The sequence below is a fragment of the Sparassis crispa genome, assembly GCF_003851025.1.
Source record: "Sparassis crispa DNA, contig_000009F, whole genome shotgun sequence".
Classification (NCBI taxonomy): Eukaryota; Fungi; Basidiomycota; class Agaricomycetes; order Polyporales; family Sparassidaceae; genus Sparassis; species Sparassis crispa.
This window is the reverse complement of record NW_020939756.1, coordinates 1,675,145-1,691,377: the sequence shown is the minus strand read 5'-3', so window position 1 is coordinate 1,691,377 and position 16,233 is coordinate 1,675,145. Positions and strand designations below refer to the sequence as shown.

The window sequence follows — 16,233 nt, the reverse complement described above, 5'->3', positions numbered from 1 at the left end:
TGTTTATACGCATACTTGTTCTGTCGTGGGTAGAATTGGAATTGCATGCTCGCTGTACTCGAGATTTCAAAATAATCCACTCAGGTTCTCAGCTGATATGGTAACAATAGCATACATAGATACAGCAGCTGCGTCAGATATCCTAACAACAGCACCGAGACATGAATATATAGCTACAGATATTTCTTCTGTGTAGAGGGTATTGAATACAGCGTCCGACACGCATGGTGTGTATAGATGCAATTTGGAGGGGACAGTGAGGAATATATATGTGAAATGATACGGGTGCCGATAGATAGCAAGAAGTTGGACGAGGAACCAAGAAATCAAGCAAAAGCAAAAGCGTCGCTTGGCCCGCACCAAGCACAGGGACCACGACGATACGACAAAACGACGATGCAACGAACAAAGCAACCACACAAACCTCTTCACAAGGATGTCGGTTCGCTGCCATCCGGTTTGAATCGCAGACGCGCGACGAGCACGACCGGCCAACCGTCCGCGCGCTCCGCGCGCCCAGCATTGGAGACCTTGCTCGCAGAGAGCATACTCCCGACGGGCTCGTCATACACCGGTCCCGCAGCTCCCCCAACCTGCGAGCCGGACATGCCATGCGTGGGGTGGTACGCGTCTGCCGTTGAGAACGCGCCCCAAGGCTGACCCGCGCGTGGTGCTGCGTAAACGCTGAAGTTCACCTATGGACGTAGTTAAGTGCGGTGAGAGAGTTGACGTAGAAATGGCTATGCGTACCTGTCCGTCCGGGTGGCTGTGACTCACGAAGAGCGCATAGTCCTGCGCCTCCAGGGTACCGATCACTTTGGAAGAGTGAGCTAGCGCACAAAGGGAGGAGGAGGAAGGGAACGACGTACCCAAGTACAAATCCTCCCGAGTGATTTGATGTACAGCCCCGTAGAGATCGAGAATGTGGTCTATATTGGCTTTGAACCACTGCTTCGGCGTCGCGAGTTCTTCAACGTAGCGATACATTGTCAGCTCGGTGAAGAGGTGCGCCGCTTTGTGGCCTGCACGAAGTGGCGACGAGTAGCGCCGACTAACGTTAGGGCTATCCACCGCAGCAAGTCAGCGTTAGCACTCATCGGAGTGTGGGATGCACTCACGGGCCGGTACCGCGTGATGGTACCCACGACTGGATGAGATCCATAGCGCGCTGCCCGACCTTACGCTTGTCCTGGCGCTGGCTTCCGGTCGCAACACGTCCATAACCATACAAGGACGGAATATCGCGCGCCACGCCCCCCGATGACTCCGCGGGCCGAAATGAATTGAAAAGCGTTATAAATTCGCCGGATGGCTTCGAGTGATAGCCCACAGCGCCCAAAGCCACTACTGTGGGAGTCCATAGCGGGAGCGTCACTAGAGAAAATATTAGTTGTCTGTCTGCAGAGAGGCATTGGATAGACGCACACGACGGATGGAACTCGTGCTGCAGTAGCATTCGATAGCGCCTTTCGTCACGCACCTCCGCACGGAGCTCATCCAGGGGTGGCGGAGAGTCTACTCGATCGAGTATCACACCGTCCTCAGAGAGGCTGTCCAGCATCGAGTGCACAGATGAAGTGCGACTGCCTTGGCGAGACAACTGAACAGGCTCTGGTCGACGCAGGGCGGTAGTGACGAGTTCAGCAGGGGCACTTTGGACAGAAGCTGCGTCGGAAGATATTGTGGATTCCTCTATGATGGTGTCCGCTAAAATCGAATGAGTGGGGTGATCGTGATCGAATTTGGAGCAAAGACTTACGCGGAAGCAACGGCAAAGGGACCGGGTGCATGTCAGGAGACTTGCGCGTCGCAAGCTCCGGAGATTTCAGTGGGAGTGGGGACTCTCTAAGATCAGCACCAAAATGAAGGCGAATCTGCTTAATGTCATGTTCAATCTTGGAGAAGGAAGGGCGCAAGGTCGGATTGACGTTCCAACACGACTGAATAACATTGCCGAGCTGAGAACTCCAGACCCGCACAAGGGGTAATTCGGGCCTCATATTTTGCTCTGGAGACGGCGTGTCAATACAATTCCTGACGCAACTATGCAAAGCGTACCTAAGACGAAGTACCGCACTGCGTCGTCGTCAGCCGTCGGCCAAGGTAGGTTCCCCTTAGTGAGGACCTCGACGCAACAGATTGCGAAGGCGTACACGTCCATTTGCTGCGTCATGTTGCTCTGACCAGCCATGAGCTCGGGCGCCTGCCAACGAAGCGTCCCGTCTTGAACAAAAGATCAGTAAGTCTCGATGGAAACGATATGAGATCAGGTACGCACGAGGCAGGGGCGTTCCGCTAATGCGGTAAACCTCGGACTTCATCTCGCTCTGACCAAAGTCCGAGATCACGCAGTGTCCCCGATCGTTCACAAGAATGTTCGCACCCTATAAAGTCGGCGTTCAGATGTTACGTCCTTCAGTCGGAGATCAGTTAAACTCACCTTGAGGTCGCTATGCAGCACACCTCTGCCGTGCAAGTAACTCATTCCTTTAGCGGTCTCATGGATCATCTTCAGGAGGTCGACAGAATCAAGGGTGGGCACGCCTCTCAGGTATTCCACCATACTGCCGTTCTTGTAATACGGACTGACGAAGAACCACGGAGGGTCACACGATGTCGAGGAGGCACCGAGAAGCTCAAGCACGTTGGGATGCTGCAGCGTCTTCCATATCGACACCTGTAGCCCGTCAAAAGAAGCACTGGAAGAAAACGGGAGAAGACTCACCTCATGGACGAACATCTGTCGCGGGGTCGTCTGGGCAAGAACCTTGATTGCGACAGTGCGATTCCTCCACGTGCCCTTATAGACGTCAGAAAAGAAGCCGATCCCAATCTTCTCCTCTCTGTCCACCTCATATCGCGTGATCGTCCAGCTGGGCAACGATACCTCTGCACCGCTCAGACGCCGCAACGCATCTATTCCAGTTTCGATGAACTCTCTGTCGAGAGTATCGCGTGGGGTGCTCTTCCACGAGAGCGAGCTGCCTCCACCAGAGGACTTCCTGCTTTGGACGCTCGCGTCCATACGAGTGTGCGACTCGACCGGGCCAGTAGTGATATCGGCGGCAATGGCGGCAGAGACAGCATCCTCGTAGTCGTGCTCAGAGACGATGCTCTCGCGCTCAACCTCCGTCTCGAGAGCACGCTGTAAAACCTTGATCGCCTCGGGCATCTCGTCGCGTCCGACTTGCAGCACCCGGATCATTTCGACATCGCTGTTGGCCTGCAAGGCAGCTCGCATCAGCTGCCGCATGTCCGCTGTGTCCTGCACCAGGTCCTGCTCGTTTTGACGTTCGGCAAGCTCCTGCAGAGTTGCCCTGACCTCGTCCGAGTTCCTGGATTCGATAGAGCTAGCGGAATCGGCTACCGTGCTGGAGAATTGCAGCAAGTTGGACGACGTGATGGGCAATGCAGGCAAGTCTTTCTCTAATGGGGAACTGTGCATAACATGATCAAGCAGAGCAGCAGTGTCCGCCTGGCGTTGTTCTTCAGCGTGAAGAACTTGCTTCAGAATACGCACTTGGATGGCGAGCTGAGATATCAAGGCCATATTTATGTCAAGTTCCAAGAATGTAATGATTGTACTCACGCTGAACATACTGAGAGCATCGTTGAGGCCTTGCTCGCACTCCTGAATGGACTGCTGTACTTCGCCACGTTTGAGATACCGCTTGATGAACGGCCGATGATTCTGCTTGAGCATGAACCCATGGATTTGACTGTACGTTCTGTGAGACAAGGTTAGTGCATGCGAGAACAACACTTCAGGGAGCTTACCCGACAAGACGCGTGATGGGGCTGAAGAGCTCTTGTCCCACTTCGTCTCCGGCCTCAGCGATCTCCTCTCGCACCGACAGTAAGATAGTTGCACATCGCTCCGTAAGCCGTAAGCACGCGAGACGATTCATCTAGATAGAGTATCAGAATTCTTCAGCTAATACATACGCCTGTGCGATCAATTCTGACTTACGTCAACAAGTTGCAGAGCGTCCCAGATGTCGAGTAGTCCTCGCGCGGCTACTTGAAGACCAGGAATCGGTGAAAACTGTACTACGTCTGAGCTGAGAAGCAGCGCTTCATGGACAACATCTCCTGCGACTCCCATTATGCTCACTGCAGCGTCTGCTACACGCTGCGATAAAGAGTCGATAACGGTTGAGCTCTGATACTTCGATTGTGCAAAAGATCTACCTTGCGGGTGCGCAGCCATCCTTCTGTATGTTCAGGTGGTACCGTTCGCTGCCTCCTGTGTTCCCATGCCCGAGGAATCGGCTCGCGCGAATTCCACCAGGTGACCGGCACACCGTGCGGTGGCGTTTCGGATCGGCCAGATGCAACTCTCCAAGTCGCATCGCGCAAGGGACTCGCAGAGCGGTCTCGAGCAGGAGAGGGACTGCGTGAAGAATACCCGCGACCTGGCGAAGCGAAAGCAGAAGTTGAGAGTGCAGGCAAGGGATTGGAGCTGACGCGTGACACAGGCTCTCCAGTGGGGGTATAGGAACGCACGGTGGAGACTGAGTGCACTCGTGAACGAGAAGGACGATCGATTTGCCGGCTCAGCGACGGTTCTATTGCAAGAGATGCATGATCGATGGAGGCAAAGGGCGAAAGTTTGGTCGAAGGTGGAGAGGACGATGGGTTCAATGGAGATGATACTTTGACGGTGGACGATGGAGAAGAGGATGTGGAATCAGACTGCGATGCATGTATAGGCACTGGTGACGTTCTGGGCGACCTGTTGCCCTTCTCCTTGCGTGTCTCCATGTAGTCGTCACAGATTCACAGAGAGACAGGGAGTTAAGCGGAGAACGCACTCTGAAGATCGTGCACTACCATCCAGCAACGCAATGCTTATAAGGCCGTGCTGGATACTGATACCCGGTAGAGCTGCTTCGGCAGAAGTAGAGAAGCACGGACGGGTGCTCGCGGTCACCAATCGATCTCGAACGGCAGCGTCGTTTCTAAACGGTTGAGCTGACGCCGCGGCGGCGTTGTTCTGCTCTCGAAAGTGTTCGTCGCGGAGGGGTGCTCTTCCACGGCTGATTCTACCGGTACATGCTGGTGTGGATCAGCGTGAAGCCGTGCATGAGCTGTGTGCTTCACACGCCACCAACCCCCAAACGGGTAACTTCTGTAGTTCAATCAACTTGTGGTCCCAACATTTGCCTTTCGGACTTCTAGCTTGGCTGAGATTCCATATACAATCGGCAATATCATATGAACTCGAGCTTTTATGTTACTCAAATTTACAATTCCTTCGGTACGTGTTGGAAGAACATTCAAGGCGTCGCATGAGTCACTTCCCCGAGGTTCACTGCAGTGACGCGCTGCATGGCAGAGCTGTCAAAGAAGCTATGGCTCGCGCCTGCACGATGCTATTTGAGAATATCTGCTAATCTTCACTAACCGGATGATATCAGTGGTCACGCCAGTGCCCTTTGTCTGCATCTCGATATCCCGGCGGCATGCACCAGCCCGACGGATTCTGCACAGACCGAAGCACGACGACATCCAAAAGCTGCTATGCCGGGCATTCGAACGATCGGATCGAGAATAGATTGGATTGTGGCCTCGTGGATCTCTAGAGATCCCTGCGCCTCTTCATTCCGCCTAGTCTTGGCATTGCAAGGCAGCCGTCTTGCCCATGTTCGCATGCTCCACCTTCCTGTTGTGTGATGGCGAGGCTGATCTATCTACTTCTTGTCATTTCTGTGGTATGACTTCAACATTCTCAGCGAGACGGCATGCAACCCCTAAGTTTCGGCTGTTTACCTTATTCGGATTCATGTGAGCTTGTACTGACCGAGGCTCGTCTCATGAGGTTTCGATTCGAAGGAACAGTTGTAGGGATCATATCATCTCAACCTTATAGTTCAATTAATCTCACCGGATGTCCAACTTCCCGTTGTAACAGCGGCTCAATCCGTGCTACAGCTCTGAAGATTACATACGAATGTCATTTTTGGATCTCGACGAGAGTTCTGTACGAAGATTGGACGTTCGGCTGTACGCCATGCTGCTACGTGAGACCCATGTGCTGTTAGGCTTGCCGGCCTGCGTGGTCGAGTGGGTACGTTCCGAGTGCATGCATGCATGGCGTGTTGTATAGGCCAGGTATTGCAGGTTTCGTCATCTTCCAACGATTAGATCCGCCGGAAGCGGTTAAGGTTAACAGCCGCATACACTTGTCCTCGTTGGGTACGGTTCTGATCTGTGCCGACACATGCCCCTACCGGTCGACTCCTGAGTACTATTGTGCGTGGTTCTTGGAGGTCGAACCAAGTGGCGCACTATGTCTTGGTCATTCTTCTTCTTCGTGACTGCCGGCGGCTGCGTCACCGGGACCGAGTCGGAAGCTTTTGCATTTTATGCAACGCCATGCGTGTTTGCGTCTGCTGCAAGCTGCTGCACCAGGACCTGTCCAAGATAGATGCTGTGCTACTTCGTAGTTGCCGGCGGTTACGATCCAAATCCAAGACGGACCAGACTGGGAGGGTCAAGAATAGCCTGCAGTGTGGAAGCTGTCCAGACTCATGTCAATGCATAGCTCAATGAGAACAGTAGCGTGTGCATAGATTCCTCGAACAGTGAATCTTCAAATCGTGCACTTTTGTCATACAATGCAGGGTGAAATGACCTCACACATAATCACCGGTGGCACGATCCCGAGTGGAGCTGAAGCCCGAGCGTTGGTCTATCGACCGGTGATTGCGCTGATTGAAAGGCAAATTTCACCTGTTACTCCGGAGACATATAAATGTGCATCAGTATAGTGAAATAGATGAACAGCACTGGCAGGACGGGTGTAAGATAGTATGCGTAACGGCCAATATGTCGCGATCGAGGGAAAATGATACTAAGCGTCCCGGATGGATAGGACCCTCAGAATTTGAACAGCTCTCCTGTGCCAGGGTACGAGAGATACACTGGCACTGGCTGGCAACTCGAATATCGACGCCTCGGATGTCAACCACCCTTGAAGCGACACGCTATCATAATTGCGTTCGGAAAAACGCCCAGAGTTGCATGTTCTTGGGTCGATTGAAATGGGTTTAATATAAAGAAGAAAAATTCATACGAATATCAGTCCGACTGTACTTCTCGTCAATGAGATTGTCGTTCAATTCAGCAGTTTCGACTCGGAGTACTTGAATGTCCTAGCTATAGAGTGTCTTGGGCGCTACAAATGACCGCCACCACGTGGCTACAACTTGAATGGCTTTAACTTCACGGCGACGACTCGGGTCTCCCATCATACTTCCATCATACGTTGTTGCCGCCTGGACTGCACTCTGTTCTCTCTTTGTATGCTCTGTACTATGAATAAACTAATATTTTAATTTGGAGGAGAGATTTATGCATGGGTCAATGTATACTTGCTTACACCTATGTTCTTCTGTCCAATCGGTGCATTCGCAGACACATTCGTTCCGGCTGCAATTCTGCTAGTTGCAAATCAACCACATAGACCATTCTGCGACCTGTTTACTGCCATTACGATCGCTTCGATTGTTCCGGACCTGAAGGAATACCAACGATGGAGCTACAGCTCTTCCTCAGTGATAGATCCACATTAGTGAGCGCCGATAACAACGAACTGACGTGTAGTGCAATTTCCTGGGATAAGGGTTGGACGGCGCACGGTTAGACACTTATCACTCAAGTATGCATTTGCATTCTGCTCATGACAAGCTTCGACTTGGAGGCGAGATTGAGTTAGCAAGGTAGTGGGACCAAAACTCCGTCACACAGAATTGATTCATACGCGGTCTCAGGTACGATGCTTGAACACATAATTACAATCAATAACAACAAACGGCACCTAGCCCAGAATGGAGAACACAGTAAAACAACCCAACAAGTCGAAACCCTGATTCAAAAGGCACCTTTCCGACGACAAAATTCAGAATGGCTGCTCCGCAAGCACTTCCCCAATCTTGATGATAAGTTCGTACTTCCCCTTGAGCTCCGCGGGAAAGTACGCCTTAGCTCCGCCGACTCCCCTGGACCTGACAACCTGTGAGATGCGCGAGTACGCTGCAGCGTTGCCTGAGTGTTTGATGTTGCACACAAAGTCACGCTTCTTGGTGTACACCAGCATATCGGCGCGGGAGATGGTCGAAGGACTGTCTGCGAGGACGCTGTACGGCACCTGGACCTTGATGATCATGGCCTTCGCCTCCTCGGGGCGCAGCTTCGGTGCACGCGCTGCGCGCTGGTGGCTCGCGGGAGTGGGTTCCGTCGGGATTCCCAGCGCTTGGCGAGAGAAGTCTGCCGTGGACATCATTGTTCCCGGCGCGCTGTAAGACGGTCGCACCGTCACGGTGTTCGACGCGTCGAACGGCTGGCATGTCAGCTTGTGTGTCGACCAATGCGCGTCTGAAATCGACCACATCAGACTCATCCACAGCGATAGGACGCGTGCAGGGGACTCTAACGCTGGCACTCCGTAGAGCAATATCGAGCTACGTGGCACTTGGCGCACATCTTCAGGCTTCCGCCCTTTCTTCCGCATCTGCTGCACATCTTCGTGTCCCCCATTGGCGCTTCTTCGCCCGTGCGCTTCCTCAGCCACTTTGTAACCGCAGCCGTCACCTTCGCTCCGCACTTGATGAAGAACGGGTTCGGTTTGACGCCGTCCGCGTCCGCCATCTCCAGGTCCGCTCCGTATTCCATCAGGATGTCGATCGCCCCGATTTCTTCGTGCTGGAATGCGCCGCTGATCGGGACTTCGCCGTACCGGTTCTGGTGGTTCGCGTTCGCGCCGTTCTTGAGCAGGATTCGCATCAGTTCCAGAAGGATCGGGTTGTCTCGATGCCCGTTGTTCATTGCCGCATGGTGCAGTGCGCTGTATCCGACGATGTCTTCCGAGTTCGGGGGCGCACCAGAGGAAAGCAAACACTTCACGACGGAGACATAGTCGCATACTGGCGGAGGCGTCATGTTCATGACACAGCCGGTGACCGCAATGGTGAGGTAGCCGAACTTGTAGGGCGTCTCCGTGCCAGTCAGGTCGGGCGCTTCTCCGCGTTCTACCATCTATTTTCTTGTTTAGCTACAGTTTGTGGGTGCGCATGCGGCAGAATCCGTACCCGCGAGACGTTTCTGATGAGTCCTAAAAAACAACAGCGCGCGAATGGATTGTAGAGGTTGTAATCGAACGCGGCGGACTCTGATTCAGATGTATACGTCAGTGTGTTCCTATGTATTGAATTCACTCACGACTCTGGTAAAGGTCGCGCAGCCTTTGTCCGCCGGCATCACAGCTGATATATCCGGGATGACGGAGGATCGCCTCCATCTCCGCAGTGACAGTGAAACCAGCGCTTCCTCTCTGCATGACTATGTTCTCTCGCAGGAGTTAAGAGAAATGCGGAGAGAAGGGTGACTTGAATATTTTGAGCGAATATGCTTACGTAAATCCAGCTCCTAACGTAGTAGCCGTTTCCAGTCAAATTCGACAAATTCCAGGTATTACAGACGATTCGGAAAACCTTGACGTACGAATTTTGTTTTGTCGCGCGCCATCTCGCAACTTTTTAACTCTCGAACGACTGGCGCTGCTGAGAAAGGAAACGGGTCCCACGCCTGCAATACGACAAGGCACATAATCAACGGAAATCCAGAGCTCACCCGAATTCCAGCGTATGTACAGCGCAGTAGGATATTGCTGAGTTGTCCTGGTGCATGCTGATGATGGCAATATGACAGAGTTGCTTTTGTACGAGCCAGAGATCCACAAGACACATAGCCAAGTATTTCTCAGGGAAAAACCCTGAGAAAAGGCATAAAAGTAAAGCATGAGGAAAAACTTTGCAGAAAGCATAATGACTTTTCGTGGGAAATGCTGTGATTGTCCAATCAGCAGCGGAGAATCACATTTTTCCTGCAGAAATTTATTCTTTTTTTAACAGTTTTTCTGTGTGCTTTACTTTAACCCCTTCTAGTGGGTTTTCCCGGGGAAATACTAGGTTATGCTTCTTTGGGCGAAGGATTCGATGCCGAGAAATTCGTAACACGTGTTCACCGCGCGTAACGACTTCACTGCGCTAGCCGTTTGCTCCTCGTCATAACAATATTTGGACTAGGGAGTGTTCTATGGTTCAACAACCTTGTGCTGCTTGGCGAAGTTCTTTCCTTAGATGTACAGGGACGTCTCATATTCTCAAGATTCTGGCAGGTGCATGAAGACTGAGAACGCCGAATTGCGCTAGTGGTCTCGAATCAAGAAGTGTTTCCGGTCTGACAAGGAAACGCTCATCCGTGTACGTACTTTCCAATGCTGTTGTATTGCAGGGCGCTCATCTCTGGCAAAGACGAGAACAGGGTGTGCATGAGGCACGCTGTGGGAAACAAGGTAATTCGTGGACCCACCTGTCTACTTGCAATTTCCTCGTTACAGATCAATATACTACGGTGTGTCTCATTCAGATATTGATCACCTCTCTAACGAGACATCGACTCTGTTCAGAAGATCACTTGATATGTTTGGCGGACGTATATAATGTCTCTTGGAAGACACGTTTGTGCTCATCTGAGAGTGGCAGTGAGCACTCAAGGTCCACCCTAAACGTAGTATTGCCCCCGATCTATCCAGTACGTTTCTATCTGATGTCATTCGATGGGGCCTTGATCATTTCCTATTGAACACAGTGATGATCCTCGACGATTGTATCCCCATTCAAGGCTAGAGGATTGCTGATGCATGCACCGCATACCCTGAGAAAGTTGACTGCAATGTGCGACGCGAGTCTTCGACACTCGAAGTTAGCAATGCCGCCTTGTGAGAACTATCGGACACCCTTCCTAGGTTTGAGGTTGCCGCACTACTTTTTGTTGACTGAACTGATCAGGAGGCATCGCACGGGGCTGACTTGTGTTCAAGGTCAAATGCCCGCGCTCCCATTGAGTACGGTCAATATTGGCTCGGGAGGCCGTTTACTCCAGGTGCATAATCTCACGATCTGCATTTACATATTTGATAACTCTCTTTTTAAGCTGATCTACGCCCTGACGAGCTCACCTCAGGACTCACTGGCGGTGCCCAGACCTTTCTTGATATGCCATGTGCTGCCCACTGTTCTCGTGAGAGGCTGATTGCAGAAGCTGAAACTCTATGAGCTACTGAATTATATCTCCGTTATCTATTCTAGTGACGTCGCGTTGACGTACACTTCCGCGTCTTTGCTTCTAATCCTTCTCCCGTTAGCCAAATTGCTTCTGCACTCTATCTCCCGCTGTGCTGACGGCTTGCTAGGGTTCAGGTGCCACATCAGCCTTCTCGTTGCGAGGATTCCCCGATGACTAACATTCGTCGCAGCTCTCACCAGCAGACATTCGGATCTATCCAGAGTTCCTGCGTTTACACTTTTGCGTAGTAGGATGCTATTCGTCATGTTCAGTGAGTTAATTCCTGAGCGGCCACGACAGTGGTCGCTGCCACATTAGTTTGTGTCTGATACCGTACCTGATGCTATCGTCCAGAGTCGATAGATCTACGCACATTCAATCCTCCATCACGGAAGATTCTGTGAAGTTTCCGCTTGGAGAAGTCTGTGAGAGAATTTTGCTTTAGCACTAGACGTCATCGCAAGGTTTGGTGGGCAGCCGCGGCATATCGGCAGCACCTCGTTCTAAAGCCATCAATGGCAAAGTATGGAACGTCAATCTTGGTATGTGGTCTCGCCCGCTCTGATATCAATACGTCTCACAATCATGTTCTTGTAATTTCCATGCTCTAGCGTCTGTCTTGCTCGTCACGGTCACCAGAGTCATTGTAATGTGCTTCGGACTTGCGCATTCTCTTATTTTGGAGGGCAACAGATAACGTGTCACGTCTAGACTCTGGACTCACAACTCCTCACGGGCACCTATTGGTCCCTCATCGATTCATTCGAGAAATGGCCTTCGTTTTCGGTAGCCGATCTGGTCAGGCGAACATCAGGTTTCAACGTGTAGTCATTTTGGAGGGTTTTGACGTTGGTCTGATGCACGCAGCAGGAAGGTTGCTCGGATTTCCTCGGCCTGGTACCTATACCGACTTCGATCGCAGTATCACAGGTTGGACCTAACATATTTGCCTCGAGTTGATCTTCCCTGACCAATTACTAACCGTCTAACCAGTACAGCGTGCAAACCTTCCGGAGTTCACAATTCGAGACTTCCGGTGTCGTTGGTAGTATCGCAGCTTTGTTCGGAGTTCACGCTTGTGTTATAAGGGCCTGATGCTCAGTTCCGATGCCCCTGGGTCCCCCATTCGCAGCGTATCCTCTGCCTCTGCGACTTGGTCTCTTCAACAATGCAAACCGCCGCACACGCTACAATACCCGCTCTTCGTACGTACGTCGTCTTCGGCTCGCGTATCATTCTACTCATTTTGTCAATCTTATTCGAATACGTGAAGACCTTCGTGATGCTCGAGACGCACACATCGTCTTTGAGGCGGTTCGACTCAATGTCCTGCCCTTGATAACGCGTCGGTTGACCGCCAATGAGCGTGATCAGCTGAAGTCGGGTAATGTATTCGTTTGGGAAGAAGCAGAACACAAGCAAGGTGAGTGTGTCATGATGACGACAGAGGCAGCTGATGCTGATGACGTTTGACTTGATCAGGTGGACTGGAACGCTGGACTGATGGGCGCCGCTGGTAAAGAAATAACTTCTCACCATGCGGCAGTAGCGTGTGCTGAGATTACCCCCTCTTTACAGGTCGCAGAGCAGAATGCGCGGTGATTATCTCTTCTATGAGGAAAAGATCGAGACGACCCCAGAAGAAAAAGCGGCTAAGGCTGCTCGTCGGTACGCAGCTCCTTGTATGAATCTTGAGTGAATTTTACGCTGTCAGCTAGAGCGCGCAGGACTCTGGATCCCTTTGGTTACCAGCCTACGCCCACCCGCCAGGACCGCCCATCCAAACCTGACGGGCTCACCAAACAGACGTATTCGACGCATGTCTACATGCCTGGGTCCGAGCCACGCAAATGGCATGTTGTCGCCTACTTCACGGTATATGGCGTTTCCCCGGTGTGTGCCCTCCATTTTCTCATGCGCGTCATTTTCGCAGGGCGACGATTACACCACCCTACCCGTGGTGGAGGATTATGAGTACCTACGCAATGTGCGCGTCCCAGAAGGGATCTACACATCCGCGAAGGGGAACTTGGGTAGAGTGGGCCGCGTTCTAGGCGGTGCGTCTGGCCACGAAGGGCTACATCATAGCGACGATCACCCAGAATGGATGCCCGCTTCGTGGTCGATGTCACCCAGCCTTAGTCCTGGCACTGATCGTCCGTATTCTTCCAACTCATCAACGTCATCCTCTTCCTCCTCATCCCCTTCTGCGGATTCTTCCACGTATACTCTCTCGCGTCATTCTTCAAGCGACGGTTCAGTCAACTGTTTGCCACGGCTGTCGAACGTGGTCCCCGTGTTTCACCTCGCTCCTCCGGTACCCCAGAAGCGCACACTGTCGTCTGGGCCCAGCGGAATGTCGACCGCTGGCTACCATTCTCTCACAGCTGAAGATCGAAGAGCGTTGAACAGCTTCCGTATAGTACTATGATCTCGTCGAACATTTTGGACTCTGGAGGACTCGTAGTAGGACTGCTATGCAGGTTCAGGTGTGTTCTACTTAGCTATTGCCAATTGACAGTGTTTCGCATCGTGTCGTCGTGTCGTGTCGTCGTGTCGTGTCGTCGTGGACGTTTACTAGCCGTAGCGTTAAGGGAGCGTTCGTTCGTACACCGAACAGCAGGCCTGCTCGAAGTCTGATAGTGTCTTAGTTTCCTCGGTTTCCTTTCGAGAGATGACGATTGGCTTTGTCGAACTTGAATTCCCTTTCTTCATTGCACGCGGTTGATGGCGAACCAGCGACGGGGTTGGCTCGAGTCCTATCTTTCTCAGCGGGTGTACGTCGCCGACTTTTCGGTGCTGTTTCGTTTTCCCACTTCCCACACAACGACTTGCAAGGCAAGGTGGTCCAATGAACGGAGGCAGTGCACCTTCAATCTACGGGCTGGCGTTCCACTTCGTGACCTTAACCCCAGTGAGAGTCTTGTGTGCCGGAGCATGGACGCGGGTGAAGCGATGCTGAGGACACAATATTGTTGGGTGTGAGTCGAAATTTACGGAGTCTATAGCCACGCCTGCAACCTGAACGGGAACCCTATTTAATTGTGGGCGCTTGCGTTCTATAGAGAAGGAGCATGTCCGACGTCTGCATGTAACTGGGCAGAATGCAGACTCGCGCCGAACGCCAGATGTGGTGCTCTTGGGCGCAGCGAAGCTTCTGGGAACAATTAGCTACAGCATCGTAAACTGGGGATATACAACAGACGCACGGACACTACTACAGACAGAAAAGTCCTGCACAAACACGCTAATGTATATACTGCAAAGGAACGGAACACATCGCCTGCGGGGATACGTCCGGCGGGTGACGCAGGCGCACGAGTAACTACGACGGAGGATCACGACGACGCGCCGTCCCTCTTCTTCAGTGGCACCTGTGCAATGCCGAACTCGATGTGCGGAAGCGTGCCCTCATCTAGTTTATCGGACACCTGGTGCGGCGCGGGCATCGCGATCAGCACCGTCAGGTTCACCGTCTCCTCACTCGAGAGCTCGGCAGGAGACTGCAGCGCGATCGCTGACGAGACCCTCGGCAGCGATGTCTGCGACTGTAGACGATGTCGGCGCCACGGCGAATGGAGGTACCACGGCAGGGGCCCCATCATTGGGGCGCGTTCCGGTTTGGTTTGCAGCGACGGAGCACCGGTGCTCCACAATGTCGCTGCAACGGGCTGGAACGCACGAACGACGGTCAACCATCGAATCGCACCTTCCGACAGGACACGCACCATCATCCACTGCCACCAGCTCCGCCCGCCGTAGCTCGAGCCCGCCGCGCCGCCCTTCTCGTCCGTAGCGGTGTCGAAACGCAGGTACACGTCGTGCAGCACCGGCTTCGCCCCGAGCGGCCGCGGATATCGCGCTGGCGGGATGTACGTCCCGTTCCGTATCGCCTCTTCGATCATTATCCGCTGCCGCCGCCGCATCAGGTACGAGCGCACCACGATCGCCCCGGATACGGACAGCAGCAGGATGAGCGTCGCTGCAGAGAGAGCGGAGTTAGTCGAGTTCACCATGGAGTGGGTCAGGAGAGGCAAGAGGGGCGACGTTGCGGAAACGGGTTGGTTTGCCTCACGGCTACTGCGGTCGCAGTAGCTATATTCACATCCAACGCCCATAGCACGGGACGCTGGCACATGCATGGCGAGTCACGAACGCCTTTCTGCACGGTAACTAACCTACTTGACAGGAAGAGAAGACTTACCGAGAAAGGTGTACACTGGAGGTCGTGTGTTCAGTGCGCGAACAGCTGGGCATCACGACGGGGCTGACGTACAATATAAGGACGCGGACGAGGTGAGGCCATCGTTGTCCTGGACGGGATTCGTGCTCGTCGAGGCCGAGCTCTGGTAGGTAGTAGTGGGATCATTAGAAGAGGTCGTAGACATCGTAGCGAGAACACGAGAGAGAGCTGTGGGAGATGCTGGCGAGGCGAGCGCAAAACGCAAACGTCGAACAGGCTGTGCGAAAGATATGGGATGATGATATGATAGGAATACCCCTGCGTGGGTATGGCTGGTCGGCGGCTGGCTAGTTATAGACGGCTCGCTCCTGTCCGATACGTCGAGTTCGGATTGGAGTGCGGTAGACAAGAGCAGCTGCGACCGTACCAGCGATCTGTCAAAATAAAGAAAGAGAAATTGGAGAGAACGCCGTCGAAGAGGGGTAACAATTCGATTGTGATATGGTATTGATGGGAATGAATCAGACTCTTGCCCAGCTGCGTTCGAACATCGGGGAATGAAATTCCCACCTTGTCAGACCTGGGGCAGTCGCTAGAACGAGCAAAGGAGTGTTTGCATATGTCTGGAGAGACGCAGGGCTCAACTTGAAGTCTTGACTCAAAGGACAGAATTATATCGTATACTGTATTGCAGAAGGAGCGAATGGTCGTGAACCGGTCCTTCAAAATTTAGTTACATAGTCCGCAGCGGGAGCAGTACATACAGACGGTGTGTATCTATCACTCCTTACGAAAAGGCAGTGGGATTCGTTGCAATCTCGGGGCTGCCAATGTTCACTAGTCACTCTGTAGCGTATGTGTATCATAAGTACTCTATACACTACCTATTGACTGCGTACAGCGGGCGCGGCTTCCTTTCG

The 16,233-nt window shown here is 52.7% G+C and overlaps 4 protein-coding genes across 4 annotated transcripts; 1 reads left to right on the top strand and 3 right to left on the bottom strand.

Annotated features, from left to right (window-relative positions):
- Positions 1-428: 428 nt before the first annotated feature.
- Positions 429-4,764, bottom strand: SCP_1005460 (hypothetical protein; the record flags this gene model as incomplete). Its single annotated transcript, XM_027762410.1, has 14 exons — positions 429-695; positions 751-815; positions 870-1,063; positions 1,119-1,374; positions 1,426-1,707; positions 1,760-2,008; positions 2,059-2,223; positions 2,279-2,384; positions 2,441-2,677; positions 2,726-3,532; positions 3,590-3,728; positions 3,778-3,908; positions 3,971-4,132; positions 4,192-4,764. The coding sequence occupies 14 exons, from the start codon at positions 4,762-4,764 to the stop codon at positions 429-431; spliced, it is 3,633 nt and encodes a 1,210-aa protein (XP_027618211.1).
- Positions 4,765-7,903: 3,139 nt separating this feature from the next.
- SCP_1005450 (ankyrin) lies at positions 7,904-9,340 on the bottom strand (the record flags this gene model as incomplete). The annotated part of the gene is made up of 4 exons (XM_027762409.1): positions 7,904-8,379; positions 8,439-9,039; positions 9,093-9,172; positions 9,223-9,340. 4 exons carry the CDS (start codon positions 9,338-9,340, stop codon positions 7,904-7,906), a joined length of 1,275 nt encoding a protein of 424 aa, XP_027618210.1.
- A 2,315-nt stretch (positions 9,341-11,655) lies between these two features.
- On the top strand, positions 11,656-13,561 carry SCP_1005440 (cAMP-independent regulatory protein; the record flags this gene model as incomplete). Its single annotated transcript, XM_027762408.1, has 11 exons — positions 11,656-11,672; positions 11,742-11,781; positions 11,842-11,944; positions 12,001-12,060; positions 12,124-12,171; positions 12,219-12,335; positions 12,404-12,553; positions 12,613-12,646; positions 12,709-12,798; positions 12,849-13,005; positions 13,064-13,561. 11 exons carry the CDS (start codon positions 11,656-11,658, stop codon positions 13,559-13,561), a joined length of 1,314 nt encoding a protein of 437 aa, XP_027618209.1.
- A 907-nt stretch (positions 13,562-14,468) lies between these two features.
- Positions 14,469-15,518, bottom strand: SCP_1005430 (predicted protein; the record flags this gene model as incomplete). The annotated part of the gene is made up of 4 exons (XM_027762407.1): positions 14,469-14,801; positions 14,859-15,112; positions 15,335-15,349; positions 15,407-15,518. 4 exons carry the CDS (start codon positions 15,516-15,518, stop codon positions 14,469-14,471), a joined length of 714 nt encoding a protein of 237 aa, XP_027618208.1.
- Positions 15,519-16,233: the final 715 nt, after the last annotated feature.